The sequence below is a fragment of the Muntiacus reevesi genome, chromosome 4, assembly GCF_963930625.1.
Source record: "Muntiacus reevesi chromosome 4, mMunRee1.1, whole genome shotgun sequence".
Classification (NCBI taxonomy): Eukaryota; Metazoa; Chordata; class Mammalia; order Artiodactyla; family Cervidae; genus Muntiacus; species Muntiacus reevesi.
This window is the reverse complement of record NC_089252.1, coordinates 122,362,006-122,386,138: the sequence shown is the minus strand read 5'-3', so window position 1 is coordinate 122,386,138 and position 24,133 is coordinate 122,362,006. Positions and strand designations below refer to the sequence as shown.

The 24,133-nt window shown below is 36.6% G+C and overlaps 1 protein-coding gene across 1 annotated transcript in view; it reads left to right on the top strand.

Moving 5' to 3' along the window:
- Positions 1–23,622, top strand: part of KCNC2 (potassium voltage-gated channel subfamily C member 2) — a 292,917-nt gene extending 269,295 nt beyond the window's left edge. The window contains exons 4-5 of the mRNA XM_065934102.1: positions 21,497–21,543; positions 23,555–23,622. Coding sequence (XP_065790174.1) covers positions 21,497–21,543 — 47 coding nt within the window. The 3' untranslated portion in view covers positions 23,555–23,622. The remainder of the gene's footprint in view (positions 1–21,496; positions 21,544–23,554) is intronic.
- Positions 23,623–24,133: the final 511 nt, after the last annotated feature.

The window sequence follows — 24,133 nt, the reverse complement described above, 5'->3', positions numbered from 1 at the left end:
GATGGGTAAAGAAAATGTGGTATATACATACAATGGAGTATTATTCAGCTTTAAAAAAGTAGGAACTTCCATCATTTGGACAACATGGATGGACCTGGAAGACATCATGCTTTGGACAACATGGATGGACCTGGAAGACATCATGCTAAATGAAGTATCAGTCATAAAAGGACAATACTGGATGATTTCACCTGTACAAACTACAAGGAGTAATCAAGATAATAAAAATAAAGAGTAGAATGGTGGTTGCCAGGGGTTGGATGGAGGGGCAGTAGAGAGTTTTCATTTTGTGGGTATTTTAAAATCAATAATACCAGATGAATAAGTTCCAAAGATCAACTGTAAAACAGCGCCTATTAACCAACAATGTTGTTCATTCTAAGACTCAAGAAGGTAGGCCACATTTTAGGAATTTTAATCTTTTGGAAGTAATGAATCAATATTTTACCTTGATGTTGATGATGGTTTAACAGGTGTATGCACATTTCCAACTCATATAAATGGATACTTTAAATATGTGAAGTTTTTGTATGTTTGTTATACCGCAGTAAACCTGGGGGAGGGGGAAAGGTATAGCTGAATTCATTGTTTAGAATTACAGGCATTTCTGGTTTTGAATTCTTAATTTTAGTAGCTCTGGCAGTATCCAAATAGTTCATCTAAGAGTGAGTGTGCAACAGGAATGAGGGACATTGTAAAGGCATATTTTTCACTTATGAAAAACAGACAGACTCAGCTGAAACAAGACTCATCGGGCTCAATAGGAAACTACCAGGTACAGTTGACCTGGTTTCTAAAAGTTTGGATTCAAATAGAAAGCACTTGGATTATGTGCAATGCTGTGGATACTTTAGACTCATGATAATATTTCTATAATTGTGACACAGCCATCTCAAGCCTCTTAGCAATTCCTTCTACATTAATCATCTTGTTTTTGGCATACGAACTGGTTTTTAGTTAAATAAGAGGATAGTTTTTCATATAAATTATCTTAGATAATTTACTAGACAGGAACTATGTTCAAATTTCATATAGTGTTTGCCAGCCAGTGCAATGTGAATATTTCATAGAATTAGAGGGAACACATGTCTAGTATTGGAAAGGATTCTTGTGTACTGTTTCTAACATCTGAACCTGGTTTGACAATTTCCACCTTTAGTCTCTTTTTACCATCAAATAAATAATTTTATTATGTAACTTAAGTTTTAAAATATAAACTAAGGTAATTATATTGATATTATTAGCTATCAATATGAGCATGCATTCTAACTGATGAAAGGAAACCCCTCTAAATTCTTAGTCCATTTTCATTCCTTACCTTTCATTTGTTAATTAGTAGACTCCTCTGTTTCAATATCTCAGTGATAGCTAAATTTCCTATATACCCCATACAGAATTGGACTGATTTAAAAAAACAAAAACCCCACAGAAAGATAACAAATCAGTCTAGGTTTTAACAGTATAAATTTTCTTTTCATATTCTTTTAAATTTACTTAACATTTTCTATTTTCTGCTGCATCCCGATGCATTTTTTTGAGGTTGTGGAAGACTAAGAACACATACTAAAAATATTCTTGAAATATAAAAATTAGATTGCTAATGGCTCTTTCATGGATTGGAAATATGATACATATTATTCCTAAGGTCTACATCTTATAAATAAAATTTCAATAATAAATAAGAAATTGTCAAGTGAGTTCCATTACAGTGCAGTAGGTATATACTAAATTTATAAGATAACTGGAATTCCATTGGAAAGTTACTTTATTTTATATTCTACAGGACACTCTATGGTATTTCACACAAAGCAAGAACTCAATAACTAATTGGTCAAACTCCAAAGGCTTTTCACTTTTGGCAATAAGGCATGAATAACAATCTAGATACCATATGACTTTTCATAAACATATACATCTCTCGATGACAAGCTGCATAATTTTGTAAGTATAAGTTAAAGCTTTACTGAAAAATTTTAATTTACTTCCTCCAGCATATATTCAACTTTATAGACAAACAATTTGATCATGTGTAAACAAGTCTGAATTGCCTCCTTGTTTTTTACCTTCTGATGCAATAGTGTGGATTCCAATTGGTTTGCATACTTTGTAACTAAAAGCTTCATTTATATCTAAGATATTTATAATATAGGAAGATTGTAATAAAAGAGAAAAGAACTGTGCATAAGCCAACTCAGTGTATTAAGCCCAAATGATTGTTAGTAGTCAAGTATTTTCAATAATTTCTTCTTTTTGGCTTCTGGTAGACTTGATAGGTTTTCAGTATCCTCAAATAAACCCATCCATAACTACTCCATACTCCTTAGAAATGCAGCATGAAGAATTCTATTTCTGTTATGATACAGGCATTGATAGAGTAAAATTTTGTACTTTTCCTTTTTTTCCATCCTCAAATCACACTTATAATAACCAAACTACCCACATTAACCACAATTAAGTCTAATTCAGGGTAGGGAAAATTGACTATTCACAACTGAATGTATTCCAGGTACTGTGTTAGGTAATTTACCTATTTTATCTCATTTAATTGTCAAAACATCCCAGTCTCAAATATGTATTACAGATGACAAAAATGAACCGGAGAAGGAGAAATGAATTGCTTAATAGATTTGTTACAAAGATACTAAGGTACTAATGGGTAGAACCATAAATTATGTATACTACTTTATTTCCTTGTCATATTAATAAAGTAAGTGGTACATAGTAGTTTCTTAATTAAAAAGAAGATTACAAAATATCCATTAAATCAGTAATCCATACTAATAGTGAAACAAGAAGAATGGAGAGGAAAGTTGCAGGAGATAAACTACACTAGTTTGAAGGCAGACACAATTTTCTAAGACTGCTCCATTGAAAAGGGTAGTCTATATCCCCTTTTGAATATGAATAATTATTTCACCAACAAACTACAGGAAAGGTTGTTTCACTTGTTTCTAGACTCTGGCCTTAAGAATCTGCTGTTTTACTTCTTATCTCTTGACAAGAAACTGGACACCACGTTAGAAGTCCAACTAACTCAGATCTCAGTGAGGAACTCAAAGATGGTCATGGGAAGAGGATATACAAAAAGAAAGCAATACTTGTTAACTGCCAGTTGTTCTGCCATCCAAGTCCAGATACTAGTAAGAAGTGTGAAGAAGTCATCCTGGATTTCCCAGACCCAGAATATGCCACATGGAAAAGAACTGAAGTCCAAACATGTGACTGTCTCTGCCATATCCTAACGTTTCACTGCCCCCACATGAGGCCTAGCCGCTGTGGCCCACAGACCATCTTCACTGTTGTTGTTTTTCAGTCATTAAGTGGCGTCTAACTCTTTGTGACCCCATGGACTGCAGTACACTAGAATTCCTTGTTCTCCACTCTCTCTCAGAATTTCCTAAAGCTCATGCCCATTGAGTTGATGATGCCATCCAATCATCTCATCCTCTGTCACCCCCTCTCCTCCTGCCCTCAGTCTTTCCAAGAATCAGGGTCTTTTCCAGTCAATCAGCTCTTCACATCAGGTGGCCAAAGTATTGGAGTTTCAGCTTAAGCATCAGTCCTTCCAATGAATATTCAAGGTTGATTTCCTTTAGAATTGACTGGTTTGATCTCCTTGCTGTCCAAGGACTCTCAAGAATCTTCTCCAGCACTACAGTTCAAAGCATCAATTCTTTGGCCCTCAGCCAATTTGGCACCCTGCCCAAATTTTTGATCCCTAGAATTGGGGGCCAAAATATAAAGTTCAAGGGATATACTTGGCAAGATTGTGTGTCCCTCCTCCCACCATCATTGAGATATTGTTATGTCAGTGTAAAGCTTGAAAAGTGGAAGAGCAAGACTATCTTATCCCGTTTGTTCTCTCCTTAGGGAAGGGCAACAAAGGCTGAAAGTTGAGGGAATAATGTAAGAACTCTTTAACATGATGGCCATTATTCCAATGTGTTTGGCTTGTGTTGGATTATGTGGTTTTTCTTCTTAGGTGAGAATTTCTGTAGATTAATAGATAATCACCCCATCAGAGTCCATCTAGAAAAGCTAACCACTCTCTAGTCTCAAACACCTGCTTCTTTAGGACCATGCTTGTGTTAGTGTAAGCCATACTAGCAATTACAATTCCTGGTGCCCTTTGTCTCCTGAGTTTCAGGGTAAAAAGTCAGTTGTGGGGGGCTAAACGAAGCCTGAAAATGGGAGACATCATGACATAAGTGATTTGGAGTTAGGCAGATTGAGGTCCAATTCCAATAGTGTGACCTTTGGACAACTTTCTGATGTCAATCTCCTAATCTGCAGAGAAAAGATAACCTCAATCATAGAGATACTGTTAGCATTCGGTAAAATGGCCAATGAGAAGGACCTGGAAGATGATAAAGTAATTTTTTTTTTTTGAAGTCACTCAGTTGTGTCCAACTCTTTGCTACCCTATGGACTATACAGTCCATGGAATTCTCCAGGCCAGAACACTGGAGTGGATAGCTTTTTCCTTCTTTGGGGATCTTCGCAATCCAGGGATCAAACCCAGGTCTGCCAGATTGCTTGCAGATTCTTTACCAACGGAGCCACAAGGGAAGCCCAAAATGTTAATTTTAACCCACAAGGGAAGCTCAATGTTAATTCTTTTCCCTTCTCTTATCCTTTCAGGCTCTAAATAAGCAAACATCCAGAGAGAGGCTGACCCTGCCTGCTTAAGTGAGAAATACAAGGATGACTTCAGAGCTTCAGCGGAAAAGATGTGCTCTGTGGTCACTGGACCATGATAATTGATATTGTTATGCAGATTGGCCAGATGAACTACAGAGCCATTTTCCCGAGGTGATGCATAGCAGTTTCAAGGAGTGAGCAGGAACTCAGTGCAGACATTTGGCTTTTCCCTATCCATTTAAACCTCACTGTGTGCAGCCAACAAACTAGCAAGACATACGCTCTTCTTCCCTTTTATAAATAAGACTGAAACATATAATTTCACTTAGTCCACGTTATGCAATCTCTTCCACTTCTTTATTATTTTAAGCTTTCTTCCCCTTTCCCCTTTTCTTAAAAAGTATTCTCACTAAGGTAATTGAAATGATTTGGGGATCTGAAAATATATTTATGTAGATTATAATGAAGGCTGATGACTTTTGTTAGATCAATTCGGTTGCAAGGGACTGACACTCATATTACTTTAAATATGGAAAGTTCTTTCAATGGTCACTGAGAAGGCAGAGAAGTTAGGAAACATAAGGGAGATTAAAGTAAGAGGGCCATAGTGGGACTGAAACTCGATCGAAAGCTGAGACTGTCTTTCTTTTCTTCTTCTTCTCTCCTTCATCTGCTGGCTGCCCCACCCTCGACCTGCTATCTACAGAGATTCCTCCAATTGCCCTTGCCTATTTCCTGTCAATCTTAGATTATTTACGGCCTCTATTCTCTCTCTAGGTCTTTTTCTCAACAAATTTTCAAGCTGTCAACTGTTCTACTCTTACTTTTATTAAAAAAAATAACTTATTTTAATTGGAGGATAATTACTTTACAATAGTGGAGTGATTTTTTTTTGCCATCCATAGACTGACTTCTTAAAGAGCTGTGACAGGACTGACTTCTCTCAGATGGAAGCCACCCTGCCAGGCCAGGGCAGAAGCCACAGTGAAATCCAGAAAACAGCTGCACGCGGGCCAGAGCTGCAGCTTAGACAAGTGGGTTGGAGCAGTTTCTCTCAAAAGATCTCATTGTAACAGCCACCATGATTGGCATATTTAATACAGATTGAGATTTTTAGGGATATTCTTATCTATTTGATAATCAGAATTTTAATTTGTTTCTCATTTTTTGTGATTCATCTAGCTATCACATACTCCAAGAAAACTTTCTTCACCCTCTCATTCCAAGATTAATTTTTCCTAGGTGCTATCACAGCACAAATCAGGTGGTCAGGTAATTGCCTGGATGTCTCCTCCTTTGGAACATAAATTGATTTAGAACAGAGATTATGTTATATTTATTACTGAAGCCCCATTATACACCTACCACATGGAAAGTAATATATACATAGGTTATATGAATAATGTTATATATAATTTTATATATAATAATATAACATTATTATAATAATAACATATTATAATAATGTTATATATGTATGTATATAATTATCTTAAATGAGTATAGAGGATAAAACATGTTTGATTTGTCCATATCCATGAAGTAACTATTTAGAAAACACATCTTTCGACTCATTATCTACCACAAAGAGTAAGAAACAGTATTAATTAAATATTATCACTAGGACACACATCCTTTACAGTCTGTATAGAGTGACTTTAATATACATGACTGTTTTAAATGACTATTTAAAAGTAATTGATTTTATGCAAACCTCTCCTGTGTACTTTCAAATGTTCAGAACACTTGATTATTTTAAAATGCGGAACTTTTTTACTATTGACTGGTTTCTGTCATTTCTCCTAGCCAAATATTTGACAGAAAAAATTCCCTCAAATTGGCATAGTCTTCCCAGTTCAAAAATGTTCCTGTGACATTTTAGGCTAATTTTATTTTTACCAGTCAAAAAGTTGTCCTTTTCACTGAGCAAATTTTATTGCCATGAAAGATTAACAGGGGGTGTCAAGAATAAGAAAACATGTCAGACATTTTGTACTTTTTCTGTCAATGGGTCATTCATTTACTCAGTCATTCACAAGGTTAGTTCATTCTTTTAGAAGGAGTAGAGTCATAGTGCACATTTTTCATATATTTAAATGAACTAATTACTGAGAGAACAGCCAGAGAATATAAAGCTCAGCCTGGTGTAATGGCAAATGTGGAAGCAGAACATGACAGGTCTTTCTTTAAAACTGTCTAGGATTCTGATGTGAATTCCCAAAATGCACTGGAGCTGTTTGTGGAAAAAAAAAAAAAAAAAAACCCAGAAGTTTCTCCTGCTGCCACAGGCAGGTATTTGTTGCCTTACTCTACTCCGGTATTGCCATTTGTGGGAACTCTCAGCTTCGACTATAAGACTATAATCTTCAACCTGATTAGAATATTCATGAAAGGAACTCTGCTATTCACAGTGCAGAAAATAAAGAAATAAGAGCTGCCAGAAAACATAAATAACACTTTATTTCTGTCTAAATTCTTAAAAATAATGGATTTCCCTGTAGAAGCTGTTGGAAAATAATATCTTATTGACATTATGCTAAATGCTCTTGTCACGCCGATAATCATGTCATAGAGGCTGTTTTCCCCACAGGGTAGGGCTTGAATTCTAATTCTTCCACTGAAGGTTAGCCGGGCTCTGACATCCCTGGGCCTACAGGGCTTAGGGGCAGGAGGAGGGAGGTAAGCCCACAGAAGCAGCCTAGATTTTAACCATCTTGTTCTGGTGGGTATTTCCTTGCTTTCACACTCCTTTCCCATGGTCTCTCTCCATCGTGGTAAAATGATGGAAATCACTGCACCAGCATGCACTTCATGTTTGTTTTTGGTTGCACTGGGTCTTTGCTGCTCTGCAGGCTTCCTCTAGTTAGAGCGAGTTGGGGCTGCTCTGCTGCGGCGCCCTGAGTCAAGGGAGGAACTTTACTCAAACAGCGCCCACTCCAGTACTCTTGCCTGAAAATCCCATGAACGGAGGAGCCTGGTGGGCTGCAGTCCACGGGGTCGCGAAGAGTCAGACACGAATGAGCGACTTCACTTTCACTTTCCATTTTCATGCATTGGAGAAGGAATGGCAACCCACTCCAGTGTTCTTGCCTGGAGAATCCCAGGGACGGGGGAGCCTGGTGGGCTGCCGTCTATGGGGTCGCACAGAGTAGGACATGACTGAAGCGACGTAGCAAAAATCCAATAATCAAGGTTGATAATGTTTAAAGCCATGAATTAAAAATAAAAATCAAATAAATCCATGAAAAACCAAATATCCAAATTTTAAATAAAGACGGGTTTGTCTTATGACCCACTGTTACAGTGCAAGCAGAGCAGCTGTGTCCAGTCAGTCCCCTGATACTGAGCGTGTAAGGCTGTCGTCTCCTCTTGCAGCACACATTTATGATGTTTGACAGTGGTGTGCAAATTCAGAGATGTAACTCTTTCTGTTATCTATCTGTACACACACACACAAGCTCATATATACAATATATCTATAACATCTATGTGTGAATACACATATAAAAGTTTGTATTAACTTTCTCTACTTATTCAAAATACAGAAAAACATTTAGGTAAGTGTACACAGAGACACATTTTTTTCTGTCTTCAGTTTGGCTTGGCAGGGCCCTGTGTCTAAGTAATTGGCAGAGCCTGAATTTAACTCAGGTGGTATGGCATCAGATGGTTCATTTTAATCTAGCGACTCTCTACCAATGAGAAATATGCAGTTTGCATAAAAACACAGATTTCATTCCAATGCCTCTTAATCTTCAAGTCAAGAAACTGGGGAACTGGCTAATATTTACAGAGTACTGAGAATCCAATATTTTTTTGCTGATGTTTGTTGCTTGGATATTCTATATTGAAATGAGACAGCCTGTATAGTATTCCTTGTCTATTTGGACTAGTATTATCTCTCCAAATTCAATTTCACTAATGAAAAGTTTGTTTGAAGAAAAAAAACACATAATTTAAAATATTTAAAATATTAATTTTATATTAAAGAATTTAAAATACTGTGGGCAAGAAATCCTTAGAAGAAATGGAGTAGTCATCATGGTAAACAAAAGAGTCCAAACTACAGTATTTGGATTCAATCTCAAAAACAATAGAATGATCTCTGTTTGTTTCCAAGGAAAACCATTCAATATCACAGTAATCCAAGTCTATGCCTCAACCAGTAATGCTGAAGAAGCTGAAGTTGAATAGTTCTATGAACAGCTAGGAGAACTTCCAGAACTAACACTCCAAAAAGATGTCTTTTTCAATATAGGGGATTAGAATATAAAAGTAGGAATCAAGAAACACCTGGAGTAACAGGCAAATTTAGCCTTGGAGTACAGAATGAAGCAGGGCAAAAGCTAACAGAGTTTTGCCAAGAGAACGCACTGCTCATAGCAAACACCCTCTTCCAATAACACAAGAGAAGATTCTACACATGGACCTCACCAGATGGTCAACAACAAATCTGATTCTATTCTTTGCAGTCAAAGGTGGAGAAGCTCTAGAGTTCACTTCAGTTCAGTTCAGTCGCTTAGTCGTGTCTGACTCTTTGTGACCTATGAATCTCAGCATGCCAGGCCTCCCTGTCCATTACCAACTCCCGAAGTCTACTCAAACTCTTGTCCATCGAGTCTGTGATGCCATCCAGTCATCTCATCCTCTGTCGTCCCCTTCTCCTCCTGCCCCCAATCCCTCCCAGCATCAGGGTCTTTCCAATGAGTCAACTCTTCGTATGAGGTGGCCAAAGTACTGGAGTTTCAGCTTCAGCATCAGTCCTTCCAATGAACACCCAGGACTGATCTCCTTTAGGATGGACTAGTTGGGTCTCCTTGCAGTCCAAGGGATTCTCAAGAGTCTTCTCCAACACCACAGTTATAAAGCATCAATTTTTCGGTGCTCAACTTTCTTCACAGTTCAACTCTCACATCCATACATGGCCACTGGAAAAACCATAGTCTTGACTAGACAGAACTTTGTTGGCAAAATAACATCTCTGCTTTTTAATATACTATCTAGGTTGGTCATAACTTTCCTTCCAAGGAGTAAGTGTCTTTTAATTTCATGGCTGCAATCACCATCTGCAGTGATTTTGGAGCCCCCAAAAAATAGTCTGACACTGTTTCCACTGTCTCCCCATCTATTTCCCATGAAGTGATGGGACCAGATGCCATGATCTTAGTTTTCTGAACGTCGAGCTTTAAGACAACTTTTTCACTCTCCTCTTTTACTTTCATCAAGAGGCTTTTTAGCTCCTCTTCACTTTCTGCCATAAGGGCGGTGTCATCTGCATATCTGAGGTTATTGATATTTCTCCCAGCAATCTTGATTCCAGCTTGTGCTTCTTCCAGCCCAGCGTTTCTCATGATGTACTCTGCATATAAGTTAAATAAGCAGGATGACAATATACAGCCTTGACGTACTCCTTTTCCTATTTGGAACCAGTCTGTTGTTCCATGTCCAGTTCTAACTGTTCCTTCCTGACATGCATATAGGTTTCTCAAGAGGCATATCAGGTGGTGATATGTCCATGTCTGAAGAATTTTCCACAGTTTATTGTGATCCACACAGTCAAACGCTTTGGCATAGTCAATAAAGCAGAAATAGCTGTTTTTCTGGAACTCTCTTGCTTCTTAGATGATCCAGAGGAGATTGGCAATTTGATCTCTGGTTCCTCTGCCTTTTCTAAATCCAGCTTGGACATCTGAAAGTTCACGGTTCACATATTGCTGAAGACTGGCGTGGAGAATTTTGAGCTTTACTTTACTAGCATGTGAGATGAGTGCAATTGTGCGATAGTTTGAACATTCTTTGGGATTGCCTTTCTTTGGGATTGGAATGAAAATTGACCTTTTCCAGTCCTGTGGCCACTGCTGAGTTTTCCAAATTTGCTGGCATATTGAGTGTGGCACTTTCACAGCATCATCTTTCAGGATTTGAAATAGCTCAACAGGAATTCCATCACCTCCACTAGCTTTGTATGAACAAACATCACTATGAAGTGATGCTTTCTAAGGCCCACTTGACTTCACATTCCAGGATGTCTGGCTCTAGGTGAGTGATCACACCATCATGATTATCTGGGTCGTGAAGATCTTTTGTGTACAGTTCTGTGTATTCTTGCCACTTCTTAATATCTTCTGCTTCTGTTAGGTCCATATCATTTCTGTCCTTTATCAAACTCATCTTTGCATGAAATGTTCCCTTGGTATCTCTAATTGTCTTGAAGAGATCTCTAGTCTCTCCTACCTGTAGTTTTCCTCTATTTCTTTGCATTGATCACTGAGGAAGGCTTTCTTATCTCTCCTGCTATTCTTTGGAACTCTGCACTCAGTTAGAGCCAGACATCCTGGAATGTGAAGTCAAGTGGGCCTTAGAAACCATCACTTCCAACAAAACTTGTCGGGGTGATGGAATTCCCGTTGAGCTATTTCAAATCCTGAAAGATGATGCTATGAAAGTGCCACACTCAATATGCCAGCAAATTTGGAAAACTCATCATTGGCCACAGGACTGAAAAAGGTCAGTTTTCATTCCAATCCCAAAGAAAGGCAATCCCAAAGAATGCTCAAACTACCATACAATTGCACTTATCTTACACGCTAGTAAAATAATGCACAAAATTCTCCAAGCCAGGCTTCAACAATATGTGATCTGTGATCTTCCAGATGTCCAAGCTGAATTTAGAAAAGGCAGAGGAACCAGAGATCAAATTGCCAATCTCCTCTAGGTCATCGAAAAAGCAAGAGCATTCCAGAAAAAATCTGTTTCTGCTTTATTGATTATGCCAAAGTCTTTGACTACGTGAATCACAAGAAACTGTGGACAATCTTAAAGACAAGGGAATACTAGACCACCTGACATGCCTCTTGAGAAACCTGTATGCAGGTCAGGAAGCAACAGTTAGAACTGGACATGGAACAACAGACTGGTTCCAAATAGGAAAAGGAGTATGTCAAGGCTGTATATTGTCACCCTGCTTGTTTAACTTATATGCAGAGTACATAATGAGAAACACTGGGTTGAATGAACCACAAGCTGGAATCAAGTTTGCTGGAAGAAATATCACTAACCTCAGATATGCAGATGACACCATCCTTATGGCAGAAAGTGATGAAGAACCTCCATGAAAGTGAAAGAGGAGAGTGAAAAAATTGGCTTAAAACTCAACATTTGGGAAACTAAGATCATGGCATCCGGGCCCATCACTGTGGAAACAGTGACTGAGTTTATTATTGGGGGCTTCAAAATCACTGCAGATGGTGACTGCAGCCATGAAATTAAAAGACTTCTTTTCCTGCTCTTTGACAGGAAAGTTATGACCAACCTGGAGAGCATATTACAAAGCAGAGACATTAGTTTGCCAACAAAGGTCCCTGTAGTCAGAGCTATTGTTTTTCCAGTAGTCATGTATGGATGTGAGAGTTGGACTATAAAGAAAGCTGAGCATGCAAGAACTGATGTTTCTGAACTGTGGTGTTGGAGAAGACTCTTGAGAGTCCCTTGGACTACAAGGAGATCCAACCAGTCCATGCTAAAGGAAATTAGTCCTGGATCTTCATTGGAAGGACTGATGTTGAAGCTGAAACTCCAGTAGTTTGGCCACTTGATGCGAAGAGCTAACTCATTTGAAAAGACCCTGATGCTGGGAAACATTGAAGGGGGGAGAAGGGGACAACAGAGGATGAGGTGGCTGGATGGCATCACCGACTCAATGGACATGAGTTTGAGTAGATTCCAGGAGTTGGTGATGAAGTGTGAAGCCTGGCATGCTGTAGTCCTTGTGGTGGCAAAGAGTCAGACACAACTGAGCTACTGAACTGAACTGGAATTTTGAGTTCTAATGTTAAAGCTATCTTCTGAATTTTTAAATGCTTAACTCTTTAAGCCAGTAATATTCAACCTGAAATAATGTAGTAATCATACCACTGTATCGATAGCAGTTTCTCAAAGAAACACAGCTCTATGTAATATATGAAATGTACTCATTAGTGCTCATTTTAAGAAATGTCTTAAAATAGATGTTAGAAAATAATACATATTAGCAATATGTGGATGTCACATGAACTTATTAATATACTTTGCTTGGACTCCTTATAGCCTCATCTCTATAATGAGGAGTGGTTGGAAAATCTGCTTATTCGAAAATTATTATACAATTTGGAGTTGTTTTTTTTTCATGACAGTGTTTCCCTCTTTCTTTCTTTACATTAATTAGTGAAGGTTTACTATATTTTCAGTGAATCATAGATCTGTTCTATGGTTAGCTTAACTCGAAAAGTAAATACTGATTTTGTTTTTCTTTGCTAATTTTAATTGTATTTTTTAATAAGTCCTTTCCAGGAACTTTGTATCTGCACGAAACTGACCACATATTTATGTATGTGAAATATTTAATTTTCATATTCTATTGATTGGATTGAACATTTGATAGTACATGGACTCCAAATTTTATTCTGAACTGTGGGATTCTGAGACTTTCTCTTTCTTTTGGCATCTTATTTTAGGCTGAGAACATTTTTATGTTAATTTAAAGTTGATGGGGTGGGGATAGATTTCTTTAACTCTTACGCAATCCTCTACTGATTTGGAAAGTAGTGTGAAAGTCAGGCATCATTACTATGAAAACATTACTGATGTGAATTTAGGTTGGGCTTTAACTTAGTTTCATTCTCCTCTGCAAAATACTTTAGGGAAGCTGTATCTCCTTCCATTTAATTAGTTGGGAGCTACACTTGCATTTTTGTCAATAACAACTGTATACACTAAAAAAAAAAGCAAGAATATTCCAGCTCTTTCAGGATGGTGGGAATTTCCCCCTATTCCTTTACCTAGGTTGTTTTTAGGTGCATTTAAATAATTTGTGAGAGGAACCAGTGTTTGGAATTAACAAACCTTATTTGTGCAAGGGGCATACAGGCCAGTTTTTCAAATTGTCATTTGCAAGTGACTTTTCCTGATAAATCGCTCTCTAGTTCTGGTTGTAGAAGATGGTTGCGTTTATACGGAATTGATGCAATGAACCTAAAATATGCAGTCTTTCCCTTTCTTCTCGTTTTTCCACATTTACATGCACTGCTTCACTCTCTGGCAAAATACCAGGCTATTTTCAGACATTTCAGTCTCCTTTGTTGCATCCTTTTTTCTCCTTTGCTTTGGACAGAAAGAAAAGTTTCCAAAATAAGCTTGCGAACCAAGGTTTTTCCAGGTACTGTGCCATCAGCTGACCTATTTCAGATGTAGCCTTTTTGCTCTCTCCACATTTCTTGCACTCGCACGTGGACACATTTTCATACAGAGATATCTGTATGCAATGCCCAAGTAGTTATTTTCACTTTCTGATTTACAGAAGGAATTTGTGGATTTTTTAAGCTACTTCCTTTTTCAACTTCTCTTGTACTAACTATGTCACCCTTAGGTTAGCTGCTTGCATTTTTCTGAGTGTGGTCCGTGATCCTTTCCCACTTCTGTGATTTTATTTGTACCAGTTTCTTCTCGTAAATATGAGATTCTTCGGGCATGCTTACCACGATATCCATTAATCATTTTCCCAATCCATTCTTCCGCACTAGATTCAGATGACTCTGAGACCTTTACAAGGAGACATGTCCTTTTCCTTCTCTGGACTCGCTGGCAAGTTGCTGGCATTCTCTATACTCAGTACAACATGCATTCTTTCTGCACAGCCTGTCTCTTTACGGGGTATCACCTAAGGGCAGCTACCCAGGCCATTTCTGTACCCATCACAGTAGGAAATTCTGGTGCCATTTCACGATGCAACTTGCCCATGCTGGAAATAAAAGATAAAGATTAACCAAATGTCATTGACATTAACCAAATGTCAAAGAAGACTGAATCTTCAGGCATTCTAGTTCAGATGGTCAGTGAAGACAATTTCTTCCTAAACCTAGGACTTGAAATCGGGTTACCTTTGTGTAGCACACATATAGGAGTTTCTGAAAATTTGAGAAAGGACTCTTCCATTTTCTAACTGCTGTGCTCAGTCATGTCTGACTCTTTTGTGATCCCGTGGGCTGTAGCCTTCCAGGCTTCTCTGTCCATGGGATTTTACAGGCAAGAATACTGGAGTGGGTTGCCATTTTCTCCTCCAGGGAGTCTTCCCGACCCAGGGATCAAACCCATATCTCCAGCATCTCCTGCATTAGCAAAGGGATTCTTTACCTATGTTTCGAATAGCTCTTTTTGAGAGGCACATGTTTTCTATTTTTAGAGAATATATAGGACATTGTGTTTGCCAAATTTACACAAATTCTGTTATGTAAAATATCATTGAATAAACACAAAGTTTTCTAAGGGCTAAAGAACAGACTATATATATATATTACCTGTTCTTACTGTATATACTAAATTTAGGTTCTATTTTAAAAATATTCACTTTATATCTGGACCTTCTTTTGCAAATGGAATACTAATATTGTGAATAAGCCCTCATCTCAAATGCTTAACAGTAAGAAAATTTTCTGACTTACTTACTTGCATTCCATTGAGTGTAAAATTTCACCAGAATTGCTTAGAAAGATGATTTTTGAACAGAGTATTCAAGGAGGATTTTTAGATAGTTATAACAAGTCAAGCTTCAGAATTAAACTGCATGGCTTCAAAAGAATCTGTTAAAATCATGTAAAGCTTTATGAAAAATAGGATGAATTCATAAAGCCAATATTACTTGTGGAATGACCAATGCATATAGCTGAGTAGGCACCACCTAAAAGAAAACTTCCAGTTAAAATAATTACAATATAAAGTGTGAGCATCTGTTGATAAGAAACTGGGCATATGGGATATTTTTAAGCTAAGTTCACCCATACAGAAAATACATTTATTGAATTTAAACAGTGTATAGCATCCTTGGAGCATAAGAGGCAAATAGACTGTGGTGAGTTCATTTACTAAATTAAGTTCCAGGCACTGTTCTAGGCACAGAGAATATAGATGTGAAAGTTCATCTCTTTCACTTCATGGATTTCTAGTGATCATTGCACATGTGGTCTGTTGATCTACTGAGAGTCATGTATTCCAACATGAAGAGAGGTAAGTGTTTAGCACTGCCAGAAAACGAAATATAAGATATATTCGAAAAAGGGTCTTAATTTTCAAAAAATAATGTGCCATTCAAGAAGTTTTCTATAAACAATAAAATATTTCTGGACAAGTATAATTAGGCTGTGATTAAAAGTGTTCATTTGTGCTTCTCTTTATTCCCTTGAGTCATGAAGGTTCTTTATGCTCAGATACCCAAGTAATAGATCATTAACTGTAACTACCCGTGTTTGCTCCTTTTCAGTGCAATTCTATTTTAAGCATGACAGAGAATCAAATGGCACATTACCAAAGGGTAAAAATTAGTGCAGATGAAGGATTTTAGGACAGTGTGAAGAACTACGTTGCATCATAAAGATTTCTGCTAAATATTTAGACATAGAGATGGATGGGGAAATATTTCACCATTTTTCTCTAAAGAAATAAAACATTTATCACTTCTACATCATGTTAGGAATGTGCTTTTAATCAGAAATAATTCTTTACAAGGTGGAACGAATATTTACTTAGGGCAGTGAGTAGATTTGAGTTTGTATTAATAAAGTAAATAAATAAATAAACATGGCAACCCAGCTCTCAACCTTTGTCAGTTGGTTGGAATCTGATAAAAATAGTTGTTTCCTGGTTGGCTTAAACAATAAACAATCTGCAATGCAATGTGCCTGCAATGTGGGAGACCTAGTTTCAATCCCTGGGCCAGAAATATCTCTGGTGAAGGGCGTGGGAACCCACTCCGGTATTCTTGCCTGGAGAATTCCATGGACAGAGGAGCCTGGCGGGCTACAGTCCATGGTGTCTCAAAGAACTGGACATGACTGAGCGACCAACAGTTCACTTTACTGATAAAATACTCCTGTAAAGTGTCTCTACTGGACAAGGCTTACAGACCACACACACAGCATCTTAGGAGTTTCAGCATCTTCAAATGTCTCCATTTGGCACAGTTCCCTTCTTCATAAATAATTCAGATTTAGTACCAAACCAGCAGGTTTAGAACCTAAATTAGACCTAACACAGCCAGGGTCTCTGTCTCTCTGTCTCTCTGTCTCTCTGTCTCTCTGTCTCTCTCTATACACACACACACACACACACACACATATATATACACACATATATACATATACACACACTGTACAGAAAGGTGAACAGTGGGATAGAGGATGCTGTTTGAAGTTTTATAAAGCATTGAATCAATATCACTAAACTACCAGGAAAAAGAAAATCTTTATAATGTTTGCTCCTTAACTAAATGGGGAAATCTGACTGTTTTATAGATCTGTGAATTGTTATTTTGTTCCTTTTTATCTTCACGTTTAGTGAAGTACTCTAGTTCTTCTGCATACAAATACATGTTGTTGACTGATTAATAATTAGGGAAAGGCATACATTCAGAAAACACAAACTTTTTGCTATATATCTAGAATATTGGAAACTGAAATAGATATGAGGTTGAGAGAGACATAATGGGTGTAGCAAGTAAAATCAGCCTGAATTTTAAAAATTTTACCATTCAATTGTCTGAAAATCCGATTCTCAAAACATTTCTCTTAAATATTTACAAAACCAAAATTTCATTGCATAATATACTTGTGTTCACTTGGAATTAAGCACACGTACATTGGGACAAATGGCACAACATTCCTAGTTTCTACCTGTAGTTGCGGTAACATGGTTGTGGAAAATGTTATTGCTATCTTTCAAGACAACAGTTTCAAAGAAATATGGGAATATATTTCAAATGTATAAGCATTTTTGTATTTAATCTGATAAACAAGAAAAATGTCTAAATTAATCTGACTCATTTCTGCTTTTAAAACTGTATAGCCTGTGAGATAATTACTCATTCATATATTCAAAATAAAAATATATAACACTAGGAAAAACACTTTTTGAGAATTAGAGATAAAATTTGGAGAATTATTAGATTAGAAATGAGTAGCATTAGGATTTTTTTTTAAAAAGGAATGCATGGAAACCTTATTGGAAACGTATTATTCTCCACTAATGATTTAACTGAAGACTTTTTATATAAAGCTTTGTGTATTTTAAAATAACTTTTTGAATTTTTTCTTTCAAATATACAAACCAGTCAGCAGTAAGCTTAAATCTTAATCTAAGAAAATTGAATCCACAAATAGAAATTATTTCAAAACAATGTTGGGTATTTAAAAAACAGTTGAACTTTCAAAGTATCTTTGAATGTGTAATCTCATTTCATATTCCCAGAAACCATATAAGACATTTGAATTCCCATCATGCAAATGAGAAATCTAAGCACCCTAGAAAATCTAAGGCTCACACTTTTTTTTACATAGTGAGAAATAGAACCAGAATTTTTATTAAACTCACCTGATTGGTTATCCAGTGCACTTTGAGTGACCTCATATCGCTTTGACATTAGCCATGCATATATTCAGAAACTAATATTAATAAGTTTATAGTTTGATTAGTTGAATAATTTTCATTATTTCATATAAAACTATATATGATTTATAGACTTTGAAAAATAGAGAAGCAAAATGAAGTTAGTAAAATTCTTTAGTTGCATCACACCACTTAGCAAGAAATAGCATGTTAACACCTAGGTGAATTTTTTCACAGACTTGATAACACACATATATATATATGCATATATATATATATATATACATTTAAATAAACAGAATCAAAATTCATATATTGCTTTATAATCTGCTTATTTTTCCACTTAGTAACATATCACACCTCTTTTGCATAATATCACATATCCCACAGAGTATTTATTAATGCTTTCCCCTATTATTTTTTCCTCATTGTGTTTAATAATATCATACAAAAAAATCATTTCCATTCTGTGATAAGAAGTAATATATATAAATAACCCTCTCCATTGCCTAGATAAAAACTAGAACCACAGAAACCCTTTCATTTTCACTTCTTGCTGAGTTTTCCAGGAGCTTTAAAATGAACATACAATTTAGTTGTTTCTCACAGGAGGTAGGAAGATGTGATCAAAAAGGGACGTTTCAGAAGGCAAAGTCAGTAACATTTAATGAAGCTCATTCCTCAATCAGATGTGATAAATGACAGATTCATTTGTCTGAATACTAAGTTATTCCTCTGATAATCTGTATGGATACTTTCAGGACAGTGTACATGTACAGAGATTTTGTGCAGAAAAATTTAAATTTCATAGCTACTAAGTGAGGGATTCACTAAATGTTTGACTGTCTGTATATAATTGTTGTTGTTCAGTTGCTAAGTCATGTCTGACTCTTTGTGACCCCATGCAATGCAGCACGCCAGGCTTCCCTGTCCTTCACTATCTCCTGGAGCGTCCTCAAACTCATGTCCATTGAATCAATGATGCCATCCAACCACCTCATCCTCTGTCATCTGCTCCTCCTCCTGGCTTCAGTCTTTCCCAGCCTCAGGGTCTTTGCCAGTGAATTGACTCTTCATATCAGGTGGCCAAAGTATTGGAGCTTCAGCATCAGTCCTTCCATAGAATAGTCAGGGTTGATTTCCTTTGGGATTGACCTCTTTCCTGTCCAAGAGACTCTCAAGAGTCTTCTCCAAAAGCACCAATTCTTCAGCGCTCAGGTTTCTTTATGGTCCAACTCTCACATCCATACATGATCAATGGAAAAACCATAGCTTTGAATAGATGGACCTTTGTCAGCAAAATAATGTTTCTGCTTTTTAATATGCTGTCTAGATATGTCATAGCTTTTCTTCCAAGGAACAAGAGTCTTAATTTCATGGCCCTAGTCACCATTCACAGTGATTTTGGAGCCCAAGAAAATAAAATTTGTTACTGTTTCCACTTTCTCCCCATCTATTTGCCATGGACAGATGGGACTGGATGCCCTGATCTTAATTTTTTGAATGTTGAGTTTTAAGCCAGTTTTTTCACTCTCCTGTTTTACCTGCATCAAGAGGCTCTTTAGTTCCTCTTCACTTTTTGCCATTTAAAGTGGTATCATTTGCATATATGAGATTGTTGATATTTCTCTCAGCAATTTTGATTCCAGCTTGTACTTAATCCAATCCAGCATTTCTCCTGATGTACTCTGCATATAAGTTAAATAAGCAGGGTGACAATATACAGCCTTGAAATACTCCTTTCCCAATTTTGAACCAGTCCCTTGTTCCAAGTCCACTTCTCACTGTTGTCCTGCTTACAGGTTTCTCAGGAGACAGGTAAGGTGGTCTGGTATTCCCATCTCTTTAAAAATTTTCCAGTTTGTTGTGATCCACACAGTCAAAGGCTTCAGCATAGTCAATGAAGCAGAAGTAGATGTTTTTACTGGAATACCCTTGCTTTTTCTATGATATTGGCAATTTGATTTCTGGTTCCTCTGCCTTTCCTACATACTCTCAATTGTGCCTAAAATTAATCTACACCCATTTGCTTGATTTTAACCTTATGATCTGGCTGACTTTTTGAGTCTTATCTACCACAACTTTGTTTAATGCTCCATCATTCTAGATTGAATTCTTCACTATTACTCCTTCTTTGCTCTGTCACTCTTGATTCCACCTGTAATGTTCTTCTTTAATATTAAGAAGTGAAGTAATCTTATAGCCTTCAGTCCCCAGTTCACATAGTGTCAAATGCTCATAAATTTGCTTAACCTCTTCAATCAAAAACTTAGTTTCCCTTCTTCTCAACTTCTTGGCACTATATTTGCCAAGTTTCAAGGCACAGCACGGTTTTAGATTGCCTTTATTTCAGTACATATATTTTGACTCTCCTAGAGAATACAAATGAGTTTAAATGAAAACTTTTTTTATCGTTGGATTTTTTATCATGCTTGGCCAATTGCTTTGTCTGTAATAGGTGCAGTAGAAATGCAGAAGATTGATTGAATAAATGAATGAAAGAACCAGTTGGCGTAAGATAAGGCCACATTGTCCTTGGCTGATTGAGACTTGGCATCCATTCAGTGAGACATTCTAAACTGTTTCCACAACCAAGTTGCATGCTTCACGTAGTAGAGAGTCAGTGATTGATCCTGTTAAACTGGAACAGCACCTGTTTCTCTTTTAATGTATTTTCAGTGCATAGCAAGCATGCTTGATAATGCAGGCTTTAATTGTTCTAAATTGGTTTGAGTCTCCTGAAATAATAAATGAGGCAATTTTGTCTTCAAAGACAATGGACTTTAATGAGAATATTTCTGTATCTGGCAATTTGCAGTCATAATTTATTTATAGCAGAGCTTATGATTCATCGTCACAATTTCTTTCAAATTTTGTAAGAAAAATCATCTCTATGAGTACAAGTGTCTTATTCTGGCAGCTGTTCTTCACTAGCTGATATTTTCTGCAAGCTCTAAACTTAACATTAGCAGCTTTCAGTTTAATTTTTCTTTGTTTACATTTGGAATATGTTCACCACATAAAAACATTCTTGTCATAAGAATGCAAGGAAGATATAAATGTAGTTGTAACAGAGCCTGCTAGCAAACTCTAGTCTTCTTTGACCCCAGGTAAGCATAATGGTAGCAGAAATCATCCCTTCCCCATGGTGAAGATATATAAAACCAAACTGGATCAAATTGCTTTTTTTTTTTTTTTTTTTTTTGCCCCAAAGTCTCATTGTACCCAAAGGGTATATCTAGAAACATTTGCTTTGTTAAGATTCAGCTACTTCCCAAAGGTTCTAAAGAATGACATTTGTTTTTTATTGTTTTTTCAAGTAACTGTAATCTCTGGTTGCTGGGGAAGGAATGGGTTGACATTATTGCAGTATTATAGTAGTATTTTTAACCAATTTCAATCTCTATTTATTACTCTCATTCTCTCTGTGTTCATTTTTTGGCAGATCTATCAAGAATCTGTAAAGCAGTTCAGAAGCTGGGGAATACGTAGGTAATAGCTGACTACCTGAAACTTTATAGCTGCTTTCAAAATCACCAGGAGGTTAATAAAAAGGCTCTGGAATCAAACAAGGAAATGGAAGAAGAGGATGGTTTCTCAATTTTCTTCCTCTCCTTGGACAAATACTTGGCCAAGCTGATGTCTAATATATGCAGGTCATATTAATTTCCATATCAGTTTTTTTAGCATTACTGTAATTATTTAGACACACACACACTTGTCTCATTTGTATTGAAATTAATTCCTTTAAGTGTTAAATGGAAAAGTCAGGAACTGATGCTGAGAGGAGACATTCCAAACCAAAGATTAAGAGGTTGAAGTTTTAGCCTCAAATTAAAGCCGTCAAATAGACACATAAACGTGCAAACATGAGCTATTAAACAATGATGTTTTGTGTGAACGTATGTCTGTCTGACCATAAACATAAAATAAATATATCTTATTCCTTGGGATAGCCTCCCTCATAGATAAACAACCTAGAGTAGTGGGAATAAATTGTAATTTGGAGTTGGACAAAATTACCTTTGCAGATACATCACTTACTAGTGTTTACAAATCACTTCACCTCTCTGAACTTCAGTTTCTTCTTTTGTTAAATGTAGCTAATATCACCTATATCATAAAATAATGAGTTAATGGAAATGACATGTAGAAAGTGCTTGGCATAGAGAAGGCATTCAGGTAATAAAAAAGGTAACATTAGGGATTGAATATTACCGAGGTGAAAATGAAATGAGAATGGCTAGGAAAAGAAAAAGAAAATAATCCTTCCTTCTACCCAGAGAACCAAGAATTTCTTTGGAAACTTTGAAAGCTTGAATGAGAACTGGCTAAACTTTCATTAATTCATTTGTTGCATATTTAGTGAATTCCTATATGCTGGACTGCAGTATGATAAAGGCTGAGGTTATAGTGAGACAGGAATACAAGTATGGACCTTCATGGAGCCTTATAGTTTGAGAATAGATAATATTTCCTGTGTCCACATTAGATATCTGAAACAAATTCTCTCATCATTCAGTTTATAATAAGAGTATTTGCACTATACTTCAGGCCATAATAGAGATAGCAAGACAGGACAATATGGTCTATAATTAATGACATAGAGTTCCTTGGGAAGAACTGAACTTATCTAGGTGTCACATCTGTAATATTTTGAAGGGGCTTTTGAAATTTGCTTATAATTATTTATTCATTTTATGAAAGGTTTATTTTAAAAGCATACAAAGAAAGATTTAGGAAAAGTCCATAAAATATTTCATTTTATTTTTGTATAAGCTATCACATTTGTGACCCAATGTAATTACATTTAGTTGAATTAATTCATCAACCCTATTTTAGCACAACAAAAATGGTAAATGCTGGTAGACGAATTAATGTGGATAATTTCCCACTTCAACTACTACTGCTCACAGATAAATCTCTAATAAAGAAATGATTGCAGTCCAGAGCTTCCTCACCACACCACAGGGACCTCCAAATTCTTAATCAGAATAGTTTTTCTTAAGCCATTTTTAACTATTACCTTTCTATTTGAGCATAGTGATCATGACCTATTGAAGAGATATGCTATTTTATTTTTAATCTTTCAAACTTATTACACCGTCTTGTGACAGCTGATCTTTCATTCTTTTTCGAATGTTAGCACCTTGATTTACACAAAATTTCCTATTATAGTTGCTATTATTTTCTCCATTTTGCAGAAGAGCAACCAGTGTGCTTAAGCAATCTGTCCAAAATAATGCAGGTAAATTTCAGATTTGGATTTGCACTAGAGCATTCTGACTCTAGTTTTTATATCCCCAAATGCTCTCTGCCCCTACCCCATTAAATTGCATTTTTCATCTGTTTGTTTATATCTTTGTTGTTATTATGTTTTAAGAAAATCATTTATTTTGGACATTTTAATGGCACAATTTTTGATAATTGGAGGGGCCATGTAATTAGTCTTCTTTAGTATTAGGACTTCCCTGGTGGCTCAGGAATCTGCTTGTCAATGCAGGAGACGCAAGTTCAGTCCCTGGGTTGAGAAGATCCCCTGGAGAAGGAAATGGCAACCCACTCTAGTATTCTTGCCTGGAAATTCCATGGATGGAGGAGCCTGGTGGGCTAAAGTCCATGGGGTCACAAAGAGTCAGACATGGCTTAGCGACTAAACAGCAACAGGTATTTATGCAGATGAAATCACCAGCTACAAGTTTTGACTGGCTCAATGATAAAGTGTGTTCCTCCATATTATGTTCTACCTTCTAAGTCTAAAGCTATAATAAATTTTAGTATGCTTTTAGAAAACAAATGAGTGTGTGTGTGTGTGTGTGTGTGTGTACACATATCTCACAAGTTGAGAGCTCCATATTTTGTGATGATAAAGGCCACTGTTTCCTGCTAGTTTTTTGCATTTCTGTTCTTGCCCATAACCCCAGAAGCCCTGAAGCTAAGTCATGGAGAGATGGGGAAATAATTGATAGCATGGAATTCTAGAACCATGTGAAGTTGGAGCTAGCAGATATAAAAACTTAAAACTTTCCAGAGCAAGCAGATCTGCAGAAAAGAAATAGTTACACTTACAAGGAAAGCCCTT